The 17852-nt window shown below is 44.4% G+C and overlaps 1 protein-coding gene across 6 annotated transcripts in view; it reads left to right on the top strand.

Annotated features, from left to right (window-relative positions):
- Positions 1-17852, top strand: part of GPR108 (G protein-coupled receptor 108) — a 113510-nt gene that overhangs the window by 76856 nt on the left and 18802 nt on the right. For all 6 annotated transcript variants that reach the window (XM_069230475.1, XM_069230474.1, XM_069230479.1 and 3 more), the window contains one exon: positions 1665-1786. In XM_069230475.1, the coding sequence (XP_069086576.1) occupies positions 1665-1786 (122 nt within the window). The remainder of the gene's footprint in view (positions 1-1664; positions 1787-17852) is intronic.

Below are 17852 nucleotides of genomic sequence, written 5' to 3'. Positions count from 1 at the left end.
TTGGCTTCCTTGATTTACCACCAGAATGTATGGATAATCTAAAGAAAGCATGCAGACCCACTACTAGAGCCTGTTATGCAGTAAAATACAAGTGCTGTTTGCTATTGAAAATAAAAACAAATTGATCCTTTAAAAACCACAGTGCAAGACATTTATCTGCTACCTGCTTCACTTACAAAAAGCAAATTTAGCGTACCCTTCCATACAGTTACACCTAACTGCAGTGGCTGCCTATCTCCAAAATAGGCAGCACCTCTCACTTTTCGAAATTTCAGTTATCAAAACCTTCATGAAAGGACTCAAATGAGTTATTCCACCAAGGGTTCCACCAGCACCCTCATGGAACATTAACATTGTTCACACCAGACTCATGGGTCCCCCAGTGGAGCCTTACACTCATGCTCCCTTCAATTTCTTTCAGGGAAAGTCTCATTCTTGGTTGCCATTACCTCACTCAGGTGTGTTTGTGAGCTCTAGGCTTTAACCTTAGAAGAACCCGTCTTTCAAATATATAGAATCAAATTGGTACTTCACACCAACCCTAAATTCCTATCTAAGGTAGTCTCTCAATTTCACCTCAACCAATTAATTGATTTGCCAGTTTTTCCCCCTCAACCAGATTCAGTTGCAGCAATAACTCTTCATACACTAGATGCCAAAAGAGCATTCATGTTCTACATAGATAGAACAAAAACTTTCAGAAAATCTAAACAACTGTTTGTTGCCTTTTCCTCACCTCAAGGCAACCCTATATCCAAATCAGGCATTACCAGCTGGATAGCCAAATGTATTCAAACCTGCTACCTTAAGGCCAAAAGACCTTCACCTGTTTCTCCCAGAGCACACTCCACCCGTAAAAAGGGAGCAACCATGACCTTTCTAGGAAACAATGCGAAGGCTGACATTTGTAAGGCAGCCGTGTGGTTCACACCACACACCTTCACCAAGCACTACTGTGTAGATGTTCTAGCACACCAACATGCCAGTGTAGGACAAGCAGTGGTACATTTTCTTTTTCAAACTACTGCAACTCCCACAGGCTTGCCGCCACTTCTAAGGAGGGACTGCTTTACAGTCTATGCAGAGCATGTGTATCTACAGCCACACATGCCATTGAACGGAATATGTTACTTACCCTGTAAGCATCTGTTTGTGGCATGTAGTGCTGTAGATTCACATGCACTCGCCCTCCTCCATGGATGCCTGTGGCTGTTGCAGTTACATTGTACATTTACATTTAACATGGTCATTGCATTTTTTACACATATTTTACAGTCCTTACCCGTCTGTGGGAAAACAATCTAACAATGGAGTTGATGCCCATGTGCAGTATCACGAGAGGAGGAGTCACTCAAACTCGTGACTCAAAAGACTTCTTCGAAGAAAAACAACTTGCACAACTCCTGACCCGACACTAGATGGTAGGAGTATGCTGAGTATGTGAATCCACAGCACTATATGCCACAAACAGATGCTTTTAGGGTAAATAACATATTCCTTTTTGTCATGCTAATACAATTATTGCTTAGTCATCAATGCTATTGTGTGTCGTGTTACAGGTGTATCTTTTAGTCTTTAGTATGAGTATGTGTTTAGGCTTTCTCTACTCAGGTTTCCTATTATCCTGAGGGAGAGACTGACAGAATATTCCTTCTTTCTTGCAGATGCTTGTGGAAGTTTCCACTCTTGTGTTCTTCGTTCTGACCGGATACAAGTTTCGACCGGCCTCCAATAACCCATACCTCCAGCTCCCACAGGAGGACGAAGACATACAGATGGATGAAGTGTAAGCTTTGCTGTTGCTTTAACATGTTATATTTTCCTTCTCTCTGGGCTCATGCTGTGCACCTCATGGCACCTTATTTTACAGCTGGGCAGCTATGCACCTTCCTTAAGTCTTGTCTCTACAAGGGATGTGGTTTAGAGAATTCCGTGTACCTATGAGAAGCACCAGAAGGGCGCTTACAGGGATTCCTGACATTCACTTCCGGGAGTCTCTCTTTCCATTCCTCTCTGAATTGTTTGTGCCTTTCTGTTAATTCTTAAATCCCAGAGAACATTTTCTCACTCTGCAGGAACTTCAAAATCACCTAAGCACTAACACACTCACTAAAGGATCACTCATTAATCGGCTCATGCATCACTCACTTGGCCTTACACATTTTAGGTTTTGGAACACAGTCCAACTTCCCTCAATTTCTTGTTGAGAACCTGGAGTGCTGTACTGACTTCTTCAACTAAAAATAAAGTTGTTTCATTGCCAAATCGCCTATCCTGCCCGACATGTTAGATCAAAGCAGGCATTCATTCCAGACTTGGCTGCTTTAAGAATTCAACGTCTCAAATAACCTGATAAACCTCTCAAATAACCTCACCTCTCAAATAACCTGATCTGAAGCCACCAATAAGTTTTAGAACTTGGTCCCCATGTAACTGCTTCCTGTCTTTTGATGACTGTATCACCCCCACCTTGACTTTGAAGTCCTCAAAGCAAAAGGCTAAGAGTTAGCAACTGTCTCGCTGTATCTATGATTGGTTTGTGATGTCATGATTTTGGCATCTAAATTTGGGACTACAACTTAATTCAAAACTTTGACAGCTGTAGACCCAAGGAAGTAGAATTTTCTGCCACCCATTATTTATCATGAAGACCTTTAAAGTGTAGGGGGAAACAACAGACTGCAGTGATTCCTCTCTCTTCTGTTGTTGTCCACTTTGGGCGCTTGAATGTGCCTGTTGGAGGACTTCATCAAACATGTTGACAGATGTAGCACAGAGCTAAATCCTTTTTCTTCCTGGCATTGTTGTGCTTTTATTAATCTCTGGGGAGTCTTCTGAAACCAGAAATGCATGGACTATTGCTTCTTTCTCCCAGAATACTGATGATGTTTGGTTGTTGACCCACCCCACAAATGGGTCATGGTCCTGTGATGAGGTGTAGTGGCCTTAAATGTGATTTAGGTTTCTTGAGAGGTGTACTCCTCTGTTTGCCTTCACTAAGGTTATTTAGCAGAGCAGGTTGCTAAAACTGTTTGCGGTAATTGAATGGACCCTTGAAGTTGACCTGATATGTCTGCTTGTGAGAATCTTGAATGGGTCAAAGTTGCTATTAATGCCAATTTACTCTGCTATTTTAGGTGAAGCATCATGCTGTAGTGTGTGTTTTTTAATTGAGGAATAATAATAAAAAAATAATAAAACCATGAAATCCATAAATCATCCCTATTATGCACTCATATAAAATATTGTAAATCAACCTATTTTGTATTTGCACTTCATGAAAGCATGACAGCAAAAGAGGCAATGCATGTGTTAACAATATACTACTAACATTGAAAATACATCAGCCCCAGGCACCTACGACAGTCTCTAGAGATGAAGCCAACTAAAACATATTGCTTTTTATGATTTTCCATTATCTGTTGTGTTTTGGTTATATGCACTAAGATATCTACAAAACTGTTCCCGGGTGTCTTTAGGCTTAATTGTGCTAGCATCATTGTGGCATATGCTTCAGCATTAGTTTTGCACCAAAGAGCGTTATGCATCCAGACTTTCATCCTCAGTGGCGGTCTTAACCACTAGCTCATTACCACCCATCTCTTTGCCAAAAGGGTATTAAACATACTCACACGCTTTGGGACATGTGCTGCATAACTAAGCAACGTGAACAAAGGGATAACAGATATTACAGATGCCATCATTTTGTTAAGTCTTCCTGCACGGCATGCCAAAAACCCAGAATTTCTGGGCATACCAATGTCAAATGCATAAATATACTACGTGGCATCTCAAGCCTCTTATATGCATGATCTTTACTGAGGTCTGTGCAATCACATGGAAGTTGTGTATACTCTGTGATGAAACATAAAATGTATCAGTCTGTGTCTATAGTTGGCTGACATGAACACTGTTTCTGCTCAGCAGTATGAATATTTATCGTCTGACCATTTTTCATCTATATCGGCAGCCCATTTCTCCATTGCCAGTAGAATAACGTCCATTCTGTTTCCAGCAAACTTACTATATAATCTGGTGACCCATCCCCTCGTGCCTTCCATCGCTATCACTGTGGTGAGTGGGTCCAGGTCTTCTGGGAAAGGATAGGTATATAGCTTCCACAGCATTGTTTTACCAATAGTATGTAAAGGCTGTTGTGTATTTAACAAGGCTTTCTCTGGAGACATTAAGACTGCAACTCCTCATTTGAAGTAGCTACTATATGTTTGATTTTGTTGGGGTCGGGTTAACATAAGGCTCGGATCCTTCTGGGTGTGGGAAAGCGCCCCACCGCCCACTTGAATTTGCTGGCTGGCTGGATCGCTCATTGATGTTTCTCAGCATGTTTTAGAAGTGAGTTGATGTAGGGACATCTTGATTTGGTGGCATGCCGTTTGACAACTGTACATGGGATTTGGGTAATGGTAAGACTGTGCTTAAAATCGTTCTCTTGATTGTCTTTGTGAATTTTTAGTCCATTAAATAGGTCCTCTTAACTGTATCAAAATGTTTTTGTAGCTGTTAATAGTGACAAGACTTGCAGATTTTTTCTATTTTAGAATTTTATTTTTATGGAAGTATGTCTTGCATTACAGCCTGTGTTAGTTCTTAATGTAGCAACTGATTGGGAAGCAATTATTTGAACCGAACCTTGGTCAATGAAGTGGAGAAACAGTGACCCTTTCTCCTAACTGAGGTTCCAACTGATAGATTTTCCAAGTGCATAATGTGTTACATACATGAATAAGACTCCCAGATTTTGAGAGGAGGATGGGTTGCATGTGAATTTATGAAAGATACCAATACTGGAGAACTATAGTTGCAAGTAAGTAACTTGTTTTCTTGTCCAGATTTGGATCTTTCATCAATTCACATTCTTGAATACAGAATATCAAAGGAGTTCAATACTTTAGTGGATGGTGGGAATGATGTTTACCTTAAGCAAAAAAAAGTTTCTCAGCATTGCTCGCTCTATCACTGTCTCTTCTTTTGACTGTACGTCCAAGTAGTAGATTAGTGATTAGAGAAGTAGTAGGTGTATTCCAAGTTGTGGCCTTGCACATGCCTTTGACATCTAGGGCCTGATCTAGAGTTTGGCGGAGGGGGTTTGTGACGGAAATCCCGTCCGCCATATTACAATCCCATAACAGTTTATGGAGATCACAATACAGCGGACGGGATATCCATGACGTTTGTGACAGAGTAACCCGTCCGCCAAACTCTAAATCATGCCCCACCCCTGCAAATAGGACTGCATAGCTGCCATCACTCTGGTGGACTGAGCTCTAACACTGCCTTGTAATTGATTTCCTCTTTAAGCATAAGCAGTTTAAATGCAAGACAGAGCTCATTTGGAAATCATTTGTCTTGAGACTTTACCTTTGTGGAATATCCGAAGGCCACAAAAAGTTGATCTGATTGACATAATGCTTTTGTTCTACCTATTTTGCACTTAAAACACTGTTTGAAATCCAGGGAATGCAACATTCTTTCTGCCGTTGTTTGTGGATATGGAAAATAAGTAGGTAAATTGTTGCTCATTTAAATGAAAAGATTACAGTGTTTTAGTCCTAAATCTTGAGTTGGTTCTGAAGACAACTTTACCCTTAAGGACCCATAGGTAGGCTTTGCTTATGTTTTTTTTAAAAGCCAGAATTGCACTCTCCTGGCTGACGTTATTGCCATTAAAAAGACAGTCTTCCACACAAATGTAGAATTGTAGATCTGTATACAGGTTCACACAAGTACTTCATCAAGCAGCCAAAAATGTATTCAATTTACAGATTGGTGCTGGTTTGTACTAAATAAACCTTGTTTATATACATAACTTAAAAAACATATATATATAACTTGATAATGATTCTGGTTTAGAATGAACATGAAGTTCTTGGTTTTCTCAACTACCTTGATATCGCTGATAAATGTACCTTGATGGATGGATGATTATTTAAGGCCTGATTTAGCAAGAAACAGTAAATATGTGAGGAAGTGATGAGATACCATGGATTTAAGTTGCTGACTTTTGCCCAATTACAAAATTGAGTTCCTTTGCAAGTATATGTTTAGAGTGTAGATGCAGCCAAGCTATCAGATGTAGTGAACTTGGATCCAGATGAAGGACTTGTCCTTGATTTCTGGACAGCAATGACTTATCCATCCTGAATTGATTAGTACTGTCCACTGGCCTGTTCCATAGCTCTGGCACCTAGTGTGGCCTGGGCCATGCTGGAACAATTTGTATCATAAGACACAGTTCCTTCTTCATTATGCACTGTCGCCTGTATGTTAATGGAATTGGCAAGAAGGCCCTGAACATTCTTATGACTCAACTTGTCCAGAAAGCTTCTCCGTGAGTGCCGGACACAGCCACCTGCTTATGAACAAAGGGCATTTCTTGCATTGGGTTGCAAACAGATCCCATTCATTCACAGTAGCCACTCCATCCCAACCGCACCAAACCCTGCAGGGATAAGAGACGGGCAGGATGCTCCCTGGAGTTTAGGCACTTTTGTTCTGAGCCTGTGAGTGGCCTGACTTCTCATCTGCCCTGTTGAGCCTTGCCCTGGTTGTTATCTTGATGATTGATAGAAATACTATGGCGTATAACTCTTGAGTAACTTGTCTGTGTGCATGAAAACCTTAACCCCTTTTTTGGGATTGTCATTATAGTGAAATTAACGTTGCCTTCTCTGTCATGATATTGAAAATCTAGTAGTCTTCATGCCTTTTTTTTTTGTATTCAACTTGTTTACCAAGAGGTTGTCACCATCAAACAGAATAACTAGAATTCGCAATTCAGTCCTGAAGGATACACTCTTAAGCAACCATATATACGCATCACAGCTACTTTGTTGGAAACCTAGACATAAGCAGAGTCTCTAGCAGAATCAGGGAGCAAGGCTGAGGCCTGCCCTGCTTCTTTCAGTATCACCAAATCCCGAGCGTTGTCTTCATTCAATATATTTTTCAAATATGGAGCTATGTCATTCCATAGCTACCGTTAGTAGCACATCTCTGCCCTGCTGCTTATATGATAGAATGGGTCTTAATCAGATTCTCTAGACATGCAGGTGTTGTGTATGCTGTTTTGTTTATCTTCTCTACCCACACAACGTTCACTGAGGAAAATATAGGATTCTTAATAACTTGATATCACTCTTCTCATATGTGATCCAATATGAGGTGGATCAACTTTCCTGCATTGACGTTTTGTTGAAGTCATACTAGAAACACAACCTCTCAACGGCAAATGTTGGAAGGAAAGCATGTTTGACTCTTGTTCAATACTGTTAATCCACATTGGTCTGCATTTACCCTCAAATATTCCACAGAGCATGGTCTTGTATTTTCTTTAGTTCCATGAGGGTGTCCCAATCTCCTGTCTCTGTAAGTGTTTGTGTGGTTTCCCTATTAATAATGGTGCCGCTAAAATAGATGAGATAATAATATCATCAAATGAAAGTCCTTCCGTTGTGGCTCTGAAATAAGAGTCTGTATTCTAATAGTTGGGGCAAGGTGCTACCAAGGATGCTCTGCCCTTGAATCTCGCAGCTGAATCGCTGTACGGATCTGGTCAATCACAGTGAGAGAGATGGAGGTACAAGTATCGCTTGTCCTCGCAAGAACAGACAGCAAATCACAAGATGATGCGATTGTGCAGTGCGGTTATGCCGTCTTTGGTTTATAACCTATTACCCTAGATAATCCATATTTGTGCTAAATATTGGATCAGGACGCCTCACCCAGAAATGTTGGCAGGCTTCATTATGAGCACCCTCTTCCCACCCTGACAAAGTTATACTGTTAGGACTCAACTTCAGCATGGGGGAGTTCTTGATAAAAAATGCATTGGATAAATGGTGGGATTCAGATAATTTTAAAATGCTTCGAGGTAAACCCAAAGGAAATACCTTTATTGATGGGTAGCTGTGGAATGGTTAAAAAAGGTCTAATAGTGGATGACAATGTGGTGTAATGGCCCGTTCAACCATCACAGTGCCAGGGTGTCAGCCGCTCCATATGCAAATAAAAGGTCAAATCCTTTCATCAGGGCCAAAGTGATCCCTGCTGCAGTGATGTCATAAATTATGTCAAAGAACAGATCATGGGTGATGTCATAAGTATTGAATGGCGGGGCACAAGTTAAAGTTAGTACTGCTAGCTATAACTGATGAATTTATGTGTGTTTAGTTGAAATCGTCAGCGTTTTCACTGAGACATTCACCTATTTATAATGTTACTTTATCCCTTGTTTTTGTGAGTGCATTTCTAGGGTTTTTTCAAAGAAAATTAATTATTTAGGTGAGTGTAGGTATGGTAGAATGATTGTTTAATATATGTTGTGCTTAGATATTTTGCAAAAAGAATGTTTTTGTTGTAACATAACAGGGTATGATTCATACTTTGCAAAATGTTTCTAAAATGTGTGTGAGTATTAAAACCGAAACAGATTCCCTACTGAAATACTGAATATTTATTTGCCCAGTTCCTGTAACTCTCATATGGATACACAATACTAGCAATCTATTTTTAAGGTGGCATTACACTTGCAAGAGCCTTGGGAGGCAATTGCAGGCCGATAGTAGAGTGTTAAATTTCATTCTGCTCTATTGCACAGAGTTCTTTATCCTGTTTTCCTTTATTATTTAATTGTAATTTATCACACAATAGTAAATAAAAGATGTTTGGATATTTTTTTTGAAAGGGATGGCTCACGTGAGATGTTCATGGAACTTGGATGCACAGTCCCCTGCATGGACTTTGAGGGGGCTGTACTTCTTGTTCGGCTCTTGTGAGACACTCGTGAGCTCATATATTTAGATTAAATTTATTTACAGTGTTTTATTGTAACTTTAAAGAAAGTAGAACATTAGACATGTTGATTAAGTTAGAAAAATTAATTATGTATTGTTCTATTGAAGATATAAAGGAAGTTTTTTTTTTTTTTTTTTTTTTAACACAATCTCGAAAAACACCCGTGAGACTCTCGCAAGAGGGTCAGGGCAGGAAACACACCCTAACGAAGAACTGTGATTGGGCGTAAACAGTAGACTCTGGTAAACACCATCTCCAGTAAAACTCCTGCCCAAAAGTAGCAAGTGTGCATCCTACAGTGTATTCAAAGATCACCTACACCCTCCTTTTTTTCCACAATCCAACGCGATAATGACTTTTTTTTTAAATCACAACTAACCATCTTTTCATCACGGAACTTATCTCTTACACACTTATTCTCAAAACCAAGGACCAAGAAACGCAACAGACTGCATTGAGATCTCATCCACTGCTTTTTACTATTCACGATCCCACGAGATCGCAAAAATTTGTTACAAAAAATATAAATTTATTTTCTTCACAGTAGTTATCTCCTCTCTAAATCTAGGAGGAAAAGCATGCCTTTCTCCTGCCCCTTTATATGGCTTTTTTTTTTTACTTCACTTCTACAACACCTCCAATTTTTCACAGCGTACAGTAGTGGCTGGCATTTCATTTCTAAAATTCCAGCAGCCAATCAGAGCGCTCGTAAGACTTGAAGGAGCCTCTCGCTCCCGCGAGAAGGCTCCCGGAAAAACTGACCTCTTGAACGAACACAGGTCTCCATTTTCGAATTTGCGCTCTCGCTGGAGGCTTGTGAGACTCTTGCAAACCCAACTGCCAAAATATACAATTATTTTTTACCCTTAATTTACCAAAAACTACTGAATGGATTTAGACCAAATCATAAAAAGCACAATCTGTGTAACAAGGTCTAGCTTCCCAATTCCCAATTTTGGTGTAATTCCGTTCAGCAGTTTTTGTTGTAGCTCTGTTTAAAGAAGTCTATGGGAAAGGCATGGGGATTTTACATTTTGGGAGCCCCCCTTTTTAGGTTTGGCCTGCATGCGCGCACTTGCGGGCTGAGCTTGCGAAATCTTTTGTTGTTTAAAAAAAAAAAACGTAAGAACGGTCTTGGAAACCGCTCCTTACTTACCTGAACTTACCATTGGCTTGGTCCAACGTTGCTCTAATTTACGTGCTTCTGATTGACCTACACATCGTCTGCTTCACTTCTTGCTGTCTTTGCTGTTCATGCCATCGTGTTGTCTTGGTACCAAGTACTCCTTCTGGTCACTTGCCATTGGACACTGGCCAGTGTCCTTCCTCTGTGTACGGCGTTGAAGGTACTTCTTTTTTCTTTCTGCATTTGGTCTTCTTTCTTCGCTGACATCTTCTTTCTTCTTCACTGCATGCCGTCTTCTCTGTCTTATTTCTTCACTGCAGTCTTCTTTCTTCGCTGCATGCCATCTTCTGTCTTCTGTCTTCGCTGTCTTCTTTCTATGCATGCCATCTTCTTTCTTCACTGCCGCTTTCTTTCTTCTTTACTGCACGCCATCTTCTTTCTTCACTGCTGTCTTCTTTCTTCATCACTGTATGCTGTCTTCTTTCTTCACTGACGTCTTTTCTTCTTCGCCGCATGTTGTCTTCTCTGTCTTCTTTCTTCACTGCCGTCTTCTTTCTTCTTCACCGCATGCCATCTTCTCGGTCTTCTTTCTTCACTGCCGTCTTCTTTCTTCCTCACCGCATGCTGTAAATAGCTGTTTATGTTGTTGTTTAATAATTCAACATACATCACAACATAAACAACTACTAATGGTTTATCAAATTTAAAACAAACATTATTATAACATTTTTCTAATCTTTTGTAATCCAGTTAGATAGAAAGCAAAAAAAGACACTTATTGGCTTTGCCTATGCTTGTTTTTTCAGCTCCCACTTGACTATCCTCCCAAAACTTTCCAGGAAGGAGCTGGGGTGGATGCACTTTTTTGGGGGAAAGTTTTTTGAAGAATCATCAAAAGGGGCCAAAGTTATTAGTAAACCAAAAAACGCCAGTGGGTAATATATGCTAATAAAACAAAAATGTATATCTCTTGCACGTACACATATCTCACAAAAATGCAGCCCTGCGTGGCTGTCCCACTGTACTCACGCCCAAGAGGTGTACTGGCATTTTTTGCCTACATAGCCCTCTAACAGCCATAATGGTGAGACCTGCTATGGAGGCGGGCTGCCTCTAAAAACTTACTTGCCCAAAGGTCTATTTCTTTTTTTTGTTTTTTTCGCTGGAAATCTTTTTATTGAAAGTTTTCACAGATCAGAACAGGACAGCAGTTGCTTAGCAATGCATCATCCTCATCGCCGTTATTGTAGCTCTATAGCAGTGGAAGGCAATATGACACTAAAAACAAAAAGCAACCAGCATTATTCAGTCACAACAAGTTGAAAAAGAGGGTGCATCAAGCTTGATGCCTATTCATATTGCTTCTGGAAGTGGAAAAAAGAAATATAAACAAACAGACCAAAAAAACGAAGGAGCTGTACATTTCAGGGTCACTCGAGCACAGGAGTGTACGGAGGCTGTTTGATGAGAGAGAGTCCGGAGGTCAGAAAGAGGAGTGGAATGGTAGGGCAGGCAGAGTGCGAGGGGTTCGGCGTACTGCTGCTATGAGGCCTAGGAGGCTTTCCGAGTGATCATCTAAGTAAAGAGTTGGAGAGCTTGGAGCCTGTGAGGTGTAAAGCAGGAGTGTCCCAGGCGAGTGAAGATATCTAGAAGTGGTTGCCAGATGAGGGCCAATTTAGTGTCAGTGTGTGCTTTCTTGTGAAAGTGAAGCTAAATGGTCATCACATGCCACAGCGGCGTAAACCACTGGACAATGGGAGGGGTGGAGGGTTTTTACCAGTGGAGTGCTGTGAGCTGCTTGGCAACCCATAACATGTGGCTTATGAAGTGCCAATCATTGTGAGTCATTGCCTCTAACTCAACGAGGCATATGCCTAGGACAGCTGTGTTGTAGGAGGCAGGGACGGTAAAGCCTAGTGCGCTTTTAATATGACCAAGGACTTCCTTCCAGTAAGTTGTTATAAGGGAGCATGGCCACCATATATGAAAGACGTCCCCCGGAGCCGCACTGCCAACAGAGGTCAAAGGTGGCAGAAGATCCCGCAAAGGCTGGTCGGTGTGCAATGCCACTGGGTCATCACTTTGTATGCAGTCTCACGCTGTGGTATAATTCTATAATTTTTAGGAATGTCCCTCCAGAGTGTTTCCCATTGCTTCTGGGAAGTGCCCTCCGTAGTATAATCCTGCCATTGTGATTGGTATGGATGGGTCCTGACCTTCACTGAGCGTTGGAGCACCTGATAGGTACGCAATATGAGTCCCCTAGTGCCATCATAAGCACTCACTCGTGTCTCAAATGGGGTGTATGGCTATGTCACTCTCTGGACATTGAAGGGGTGAATCGCCCAGTGGTGTAGTTGAAAGTATTGCATCAGGGATTTCAGAGATTTGGAATTCTACTTTGCATCGCTCAAATGTCTTAATTGACTCGCCCTCAAAAAAACTGAGCAAGGTGCGGCATTTGCCTCACCCCAGCTACAAAACGACTGTGCCTGGAGGGCAGGCGTAAAGTCCGGGTTGCAGGCAATCGGGGTTATGGATAGGGAAAAGTGGCGAGTCCCCTTTTGGTCACTATCTTGTCCCATATCTCCAAGACAGTTTTGGTGGGAGTGGCCGTGTAGGTGCTCCGACATCTAGCTTGTTTAGGGAGCCAGGCAAGATCCCACAGGGGCGGCAGGCCACAGCCCAGCCATGTGGAACTAATGCTTCTAAGTTTCATGGGCTACCCATTCAGAGATGTAGCAGAGGTGCACTGCAAATAATATTTGAGGAGATTAGGGCAAGCCAGGCCCCTCGTTCCCTTGGGAGCAGCAGCAAAGTGTTTGAGAACCAGGGTAGCTTGCACCCTCAGCTGAAGATGCGAATGTCCCACTGAAGGCGCAAGATGTCATCCTGGGGGATGGAAGTGGGCAAGGTCTGGACAAGGTAGAGAATTTTTGGGAGGACAGTCATTTTAACTGCATTGAGTCGGCCCAGCCATGACAAATGTAGTGGTTCCCACGAGTGGAAATCCTCAAGAATGGACATTTCAGAGTCCCATCCAGTTAGCTTGTGTCCAGGTGGCTAGGGATGGGATAAGATTGAGGCCAAGGTAGCGGCTAGTTTGCGGAGCCTACTGGAACAGGGCTTGGGAGTGTAAGGCGGGTGGTCCATCTTGGGAATCGTGAAATTCAGGACATGATTTGGACATATTGACCTTAAGGCCCAAGACATGTTCAAAGGCTATTAGGGTGAGAACCATCACAGGGAGTGATATGGTTAATCATGCCTAGACCAAGGACAAGCTTCTCAAGGACTGCCCACAAAAAAAGTACCAGCCTTCCCTGTCAAATGCCTTCTCCGCTTCGAGCGAGAACGGGCAGGAGGGATGTTGTGGCGGTGGGGCTTCTCCATCAAGTGTGAGGTATGACAGATATTGTCTGATCCTTGTTGATGACGGATAAAGCCCACCTTATCTAGATCTATGAGACCGGGTAGGTACTGCTCCAACCCATTCATCAAGATTTTGTTGAAAATCTTAGTGTCCATGTTCAAAAGTGCAATCAGTTGGTAGGAGGTGCACAGGGTGGGGTCCTTACTGGGTTTGGGGGTGAGGGCAATCTCAGCTGCCATCATTGTGGGTTTAGACCTGAGTCCGATGTGAGTGAGTTGAATAGTTTCAGCAGTTGTTCTTGGAGGTGAAGTAGGATAGCTCTGTAGAAGGAGACTGGGAGACCATACGGTCCTGGTGTCTTGTAATTGGGGAGTTCCTCTATGGCCCGCTGTATCTCAGCAAGAGTGATGAGGGCTTCCAAGAGTTCAGTATGTTGGGGCTCTAAAGTGTCCCATTTACAGGCTTTGAGGTAAGAGTCAATAAGATCTCAGGGGCATCTTCCCCAGTGTACAAGGCCTGATAAAAGCTATGAAATGCTTGCTATCTGATAATGACTTCTAGTTGGAGATTCCTTACCTTAGAATTTCCCCCAGGCGTCAGTCTGGATCTGGAGATTCTTCTCAAGCAGTACCCTTGGGTGCTGTTAGGTGGTGTCAGTCAACTCCGCATCCGACGTCGGTGTCGTGTTCACCAGATATGCCGTCGCGGGTCCTATATGGGCACCACCCTAGCGCGCTGATGTCAGTTCTTTTCTTTCCGCGCCAGCCTACGTGCAGATCTGAAGAGCTTCCCCTAAAGTCACTTTTTGACTTTTGTTGAAGCTTTTTGACGTTCTTGTGCATCGAGATGTCGTCATGGATGACCGGATTCAAGCTTTGCAACTCCTGTCACCAGATTATGTCTGTGATGGATCCGCACTGTAGGAGGCTGGCCCAGTGTGTGGTGAACACCTATGATGTTATCCTTATACTGGGTCCAGACAACCCTTATAAGATAGCGTTACAGTGTCTAGGTAGCCAGTGCTCTCTAGTGGTAGCTGTGGTGAGCAGCCCAGACTTATCTATGAGGAATGAGAAGCACTTGCAGTACCATAGTAATCACACAGTAACTTATCACACATGAAAGGAACCACACAGTGTTGCAAAAATAAAGCTACTTTATTACAGGAACACCAAACTAGACTTTGGAGGTAAGTACACACAAAATATGCACAGGTAAGTATTAGGAAATAGCACAAACTAGCAAGGGCTCTATGGGGGGGGGGGGGCAAACCATATACTAAAAATATGGAATGCGAGATAGATTGGGTCCTCCACCAGAAGATATGGAGTAGTTAGCAAAGGGCTGGGAGAAAGTGGAACTCCAAGAGGTAAGCATCTAGAAGACGCCAAGCAACCAGAGAGCAGAGGTAAGTTACCTGGTCGTCCCATAGGCTAACATGGGGACTCGTAAATGGAATATTGCAAGAACAGGACTAGGCCAGTGAAACCCAATGGTGGATTCTGGAGGAAGAGGATCTGCAGAAGAAGGGGACAGAGTCCAGTCCACGCAGGAGTGTTCAGGTGGGGCAGGAGGCAACGGCCACCCTTCTGTGGGTGAAGAACCAGGTCATGGTGGTGGATGAAGTCCAGCTACGGAGTGCAACAGCTGCAGGAGTTCCTGAAGTCGCCTGTGAGCTGTCCGCCGACAGTCACTGGATTGCAGACGGGTCAGTGGTCAGGAGGACCACCAACAAGCAAATGCAACTGGAGAGATGGAGATTTGCAGAGCTGAAGAGGCCAGCAATGTCCTGAGGATGCGACCCTTGGAGGGGAGTCCGAGCTGACCCTAAGAAGACCGGAGAGCCAGCAGAAGCAGTGGGAGCCCCTATGAGCAACCCACTGGCAGGAGGCACAGTAAGTCGCAGTGAGGCCCAACGAGCACACCTGAAGAGGAGTCCCGCGTTGCTGGAGCAGCAGAGAGGAGACGGTCCTTGCAGCGGTAGAGTGCTAGGGGCCATTGCTACTTGGAGCCTGAAGATCCCTCAGAACAGGAGTCAACAAGCCTTGGTTGCTGCAATAGTCGCAATGCACAGGGGTTCTGTCTTGGCGGAAGAGGCAAGGACTCAAAGTCTCCCAAATTAGACTGAAGGCAGAGAGGACCCAAAGGACCCCTCAGAACCACAACCTGTTTTGAGTATTTTCATAGGTCCAGAGGACAGCAGATCCCAGCAGCCGGAAGTCGTTGTCTTAGGTGCCTGCAGATGCAGGGAAGTGACTCCTTCACGCCAAGGGAGATTCCTTCTTGCTTCTTTCGTGAAGCTGAAGTCCTGCTGACCCCAGAGGATGGACAGCCATGGAAATGTTGCAAGTTGCTGACAGGAGCCACAGAAACAATGTTGCAAGGAGAGGTCATCTCAGTGTTGCAGTCTTGTGCGGTTCCTGTGAAGTCCAGCAGCTGTTCCGGTGGCCAGGAACAGAAGAGGTCGTTGCAGAGGAGTCCTGGTGGAGTCTTGCTTGCCGAATCTAGAGACTCACCCGCCAGGGAGGCCCTAAATATCCCCAAAAGAGGCTTGGTCACTTTGCAAGGTGACCACCTATCAGACGGGGTCACTGACGTCATCTGCCTACCCTGACCAGTTAGATGCTCCCAGGGACCTCTGCCCATCTTGGTTTCAAGGTGGCAGAATCAAGTGGCCACCTAGAGGAGCTATGGGCACCACCCCTGGGGTGGGGATGGACAGGGAAGTGGTCACTCCCCTTTCCTTTGTGTAGTTTTGTGCCAGAGCAGGGACCAGGGGTCCCTGGACTGGTGCATACCGGATTATGCAAGGAGGGCACCAAATGTGCCCTTCAAAGCAAACCAGTGGCGTGGGGAGGCTACCCCTCCTTCGTCTTGTAACACCTATTTCCAAGGGAGAGGAAGTTGCACCCCTCTCCCTCAGGAAATCCTTTGTTCTGCCTTTCCCTGCTTGAGCTGGTCAAGCAGCAGGAGGGTAGAATATTGTCTGAGTGGCTGCAGCAGCATGGGGTGATCGCAGACCCTGGAAGACTGGTAGGAGCAATACTGGGGGCCTCTCTAAGGAGTCCCCGGAGTGCATGGAATCATGCCACCAGTACTGGAATCAGTATTTGGGTATGATTCTGACATGTCTGATGCCAAACATGCCTAGGTTTGGAGTTATTATTATGTAGCTGAACCATAGGTAGTGACCTATGGCGAGTACATAGCTAAAATGGCTTATCTGCACTTACAAAGTCCAGGGAATCGGAACTGGAATTACTAGGGGCACCTCTGCTCCTGCAGGGATGCCCCCACACAGGGACCTGCACCCTGCCTTAGGGCTGGAGGAACCTACCATAGGGGTGACTTACAGTGACCTGGTGTAGTGAACAGCAGTGAAAGAGTGCATGCACCTTTTCACGCAGGCTGCAAATGGCAGGCCTGCAGATAGTTTGCATGGGCTCCCATGGGTGGCATATTATATGCTGCAGCCCATGGGGGACCCCTGGTGTACCAATGCCCTGGGCATCTGAGGACCATATACTAGGGATTTACAGGGGTACACCAGTATGCTAAGTGTGGGGTGTAAAGGGTTACAAGTCAACCAAATTTAGAGTAGAGAGCACAATCACTGGGGTCCTGGTTAGCAGGATCCCAGTGAAAACAGACTAAGCACACTGACAACAGGCAAAAAGTTGGGGTAACCATGCAAGAAAGAGGGACTTTCCTACACGCACCTTGTTTGTCTCGGTTTGGAGCGCAACCACGACCCAAAGTCGTGCTCCGTGTGCCAGGACGTGAACCCGAAGACTTTGAGGGAGCGGTCCCTAAAGCTACTTGCAACCCGGTGCTAGGCTCCGCATTGCTCCTGGTCTCGGTCGAGAGGAGGGTCCTGAGACCCCTTGCGGAGCCCACACTCTTCGTCATCCCATTGTAAGTCCTCGGGACATTCGGGTAAGTACAAGAAGAAGTATAAGAAGAGCAAGCGTTCTTCGACTTCACCCCGACAGTCAGATGACACTGCACAGGAGAAGGAGCATCATCGCTCTAGTCCTCCATCCTCCGGGCCGACATCTGGGTCAGCTCTGTGCCTTCCCAAGTTTCTGGGAGCCGGAACCACCCCTGCCCAAGTGTGTGAATTTTACGAGGCCATTTGCCTCATCTTTGGGCAGTCCGACCGTGTTGGTGTGCCTTCGGGCCCCAGAGGGCCAGCAGGAGCCCACTCAGGTTCTACGCCAGCGGCTTTAGCCTCAGCTCTGTAGGGCACCCAGGGATCGATGACCGGATCCGAACCAGCGTCGCTCGACACCGATTCTGACTTCTACGGGAACCTCGCTCCCTAATTTGGATCTTGACCCTTATTCCTATGGTTACAGGCACGGTGAGAATATGAAGGGGTCGCTGGGCCCTTTGGAATACCAGCTTGATGACCCCATGGACTGGGCTCAGGACCTGGATGAAGCCAGTGGTCTGGACACTTCCCCTGATGCTGGCATGCTTTCCCACCCTACTGTGGCTACAGAGGGAGCTTCCTATTCAATGGTGGTGAGGAGAGTG

Source organism: Pleurodeles waltl, chromosome 4_2, assembly GCF_031143425.1.
Source record: "Pleurodeles waltl isolate 20211129_DDA chromosome 4_2, aPleWal1.hap1.20221129, whole genome shotgun sequence".
NCBI lineage: Eukaryota > Metazoa > Chordata > Amphibia > Caudata > Salamandridae > Pleurodeles > Pleurodeles waltl.
Note: the sequence above shows the minus strand (reverse complement) of the source record. Positions and strands in the feature narration are given on the sequence as shown.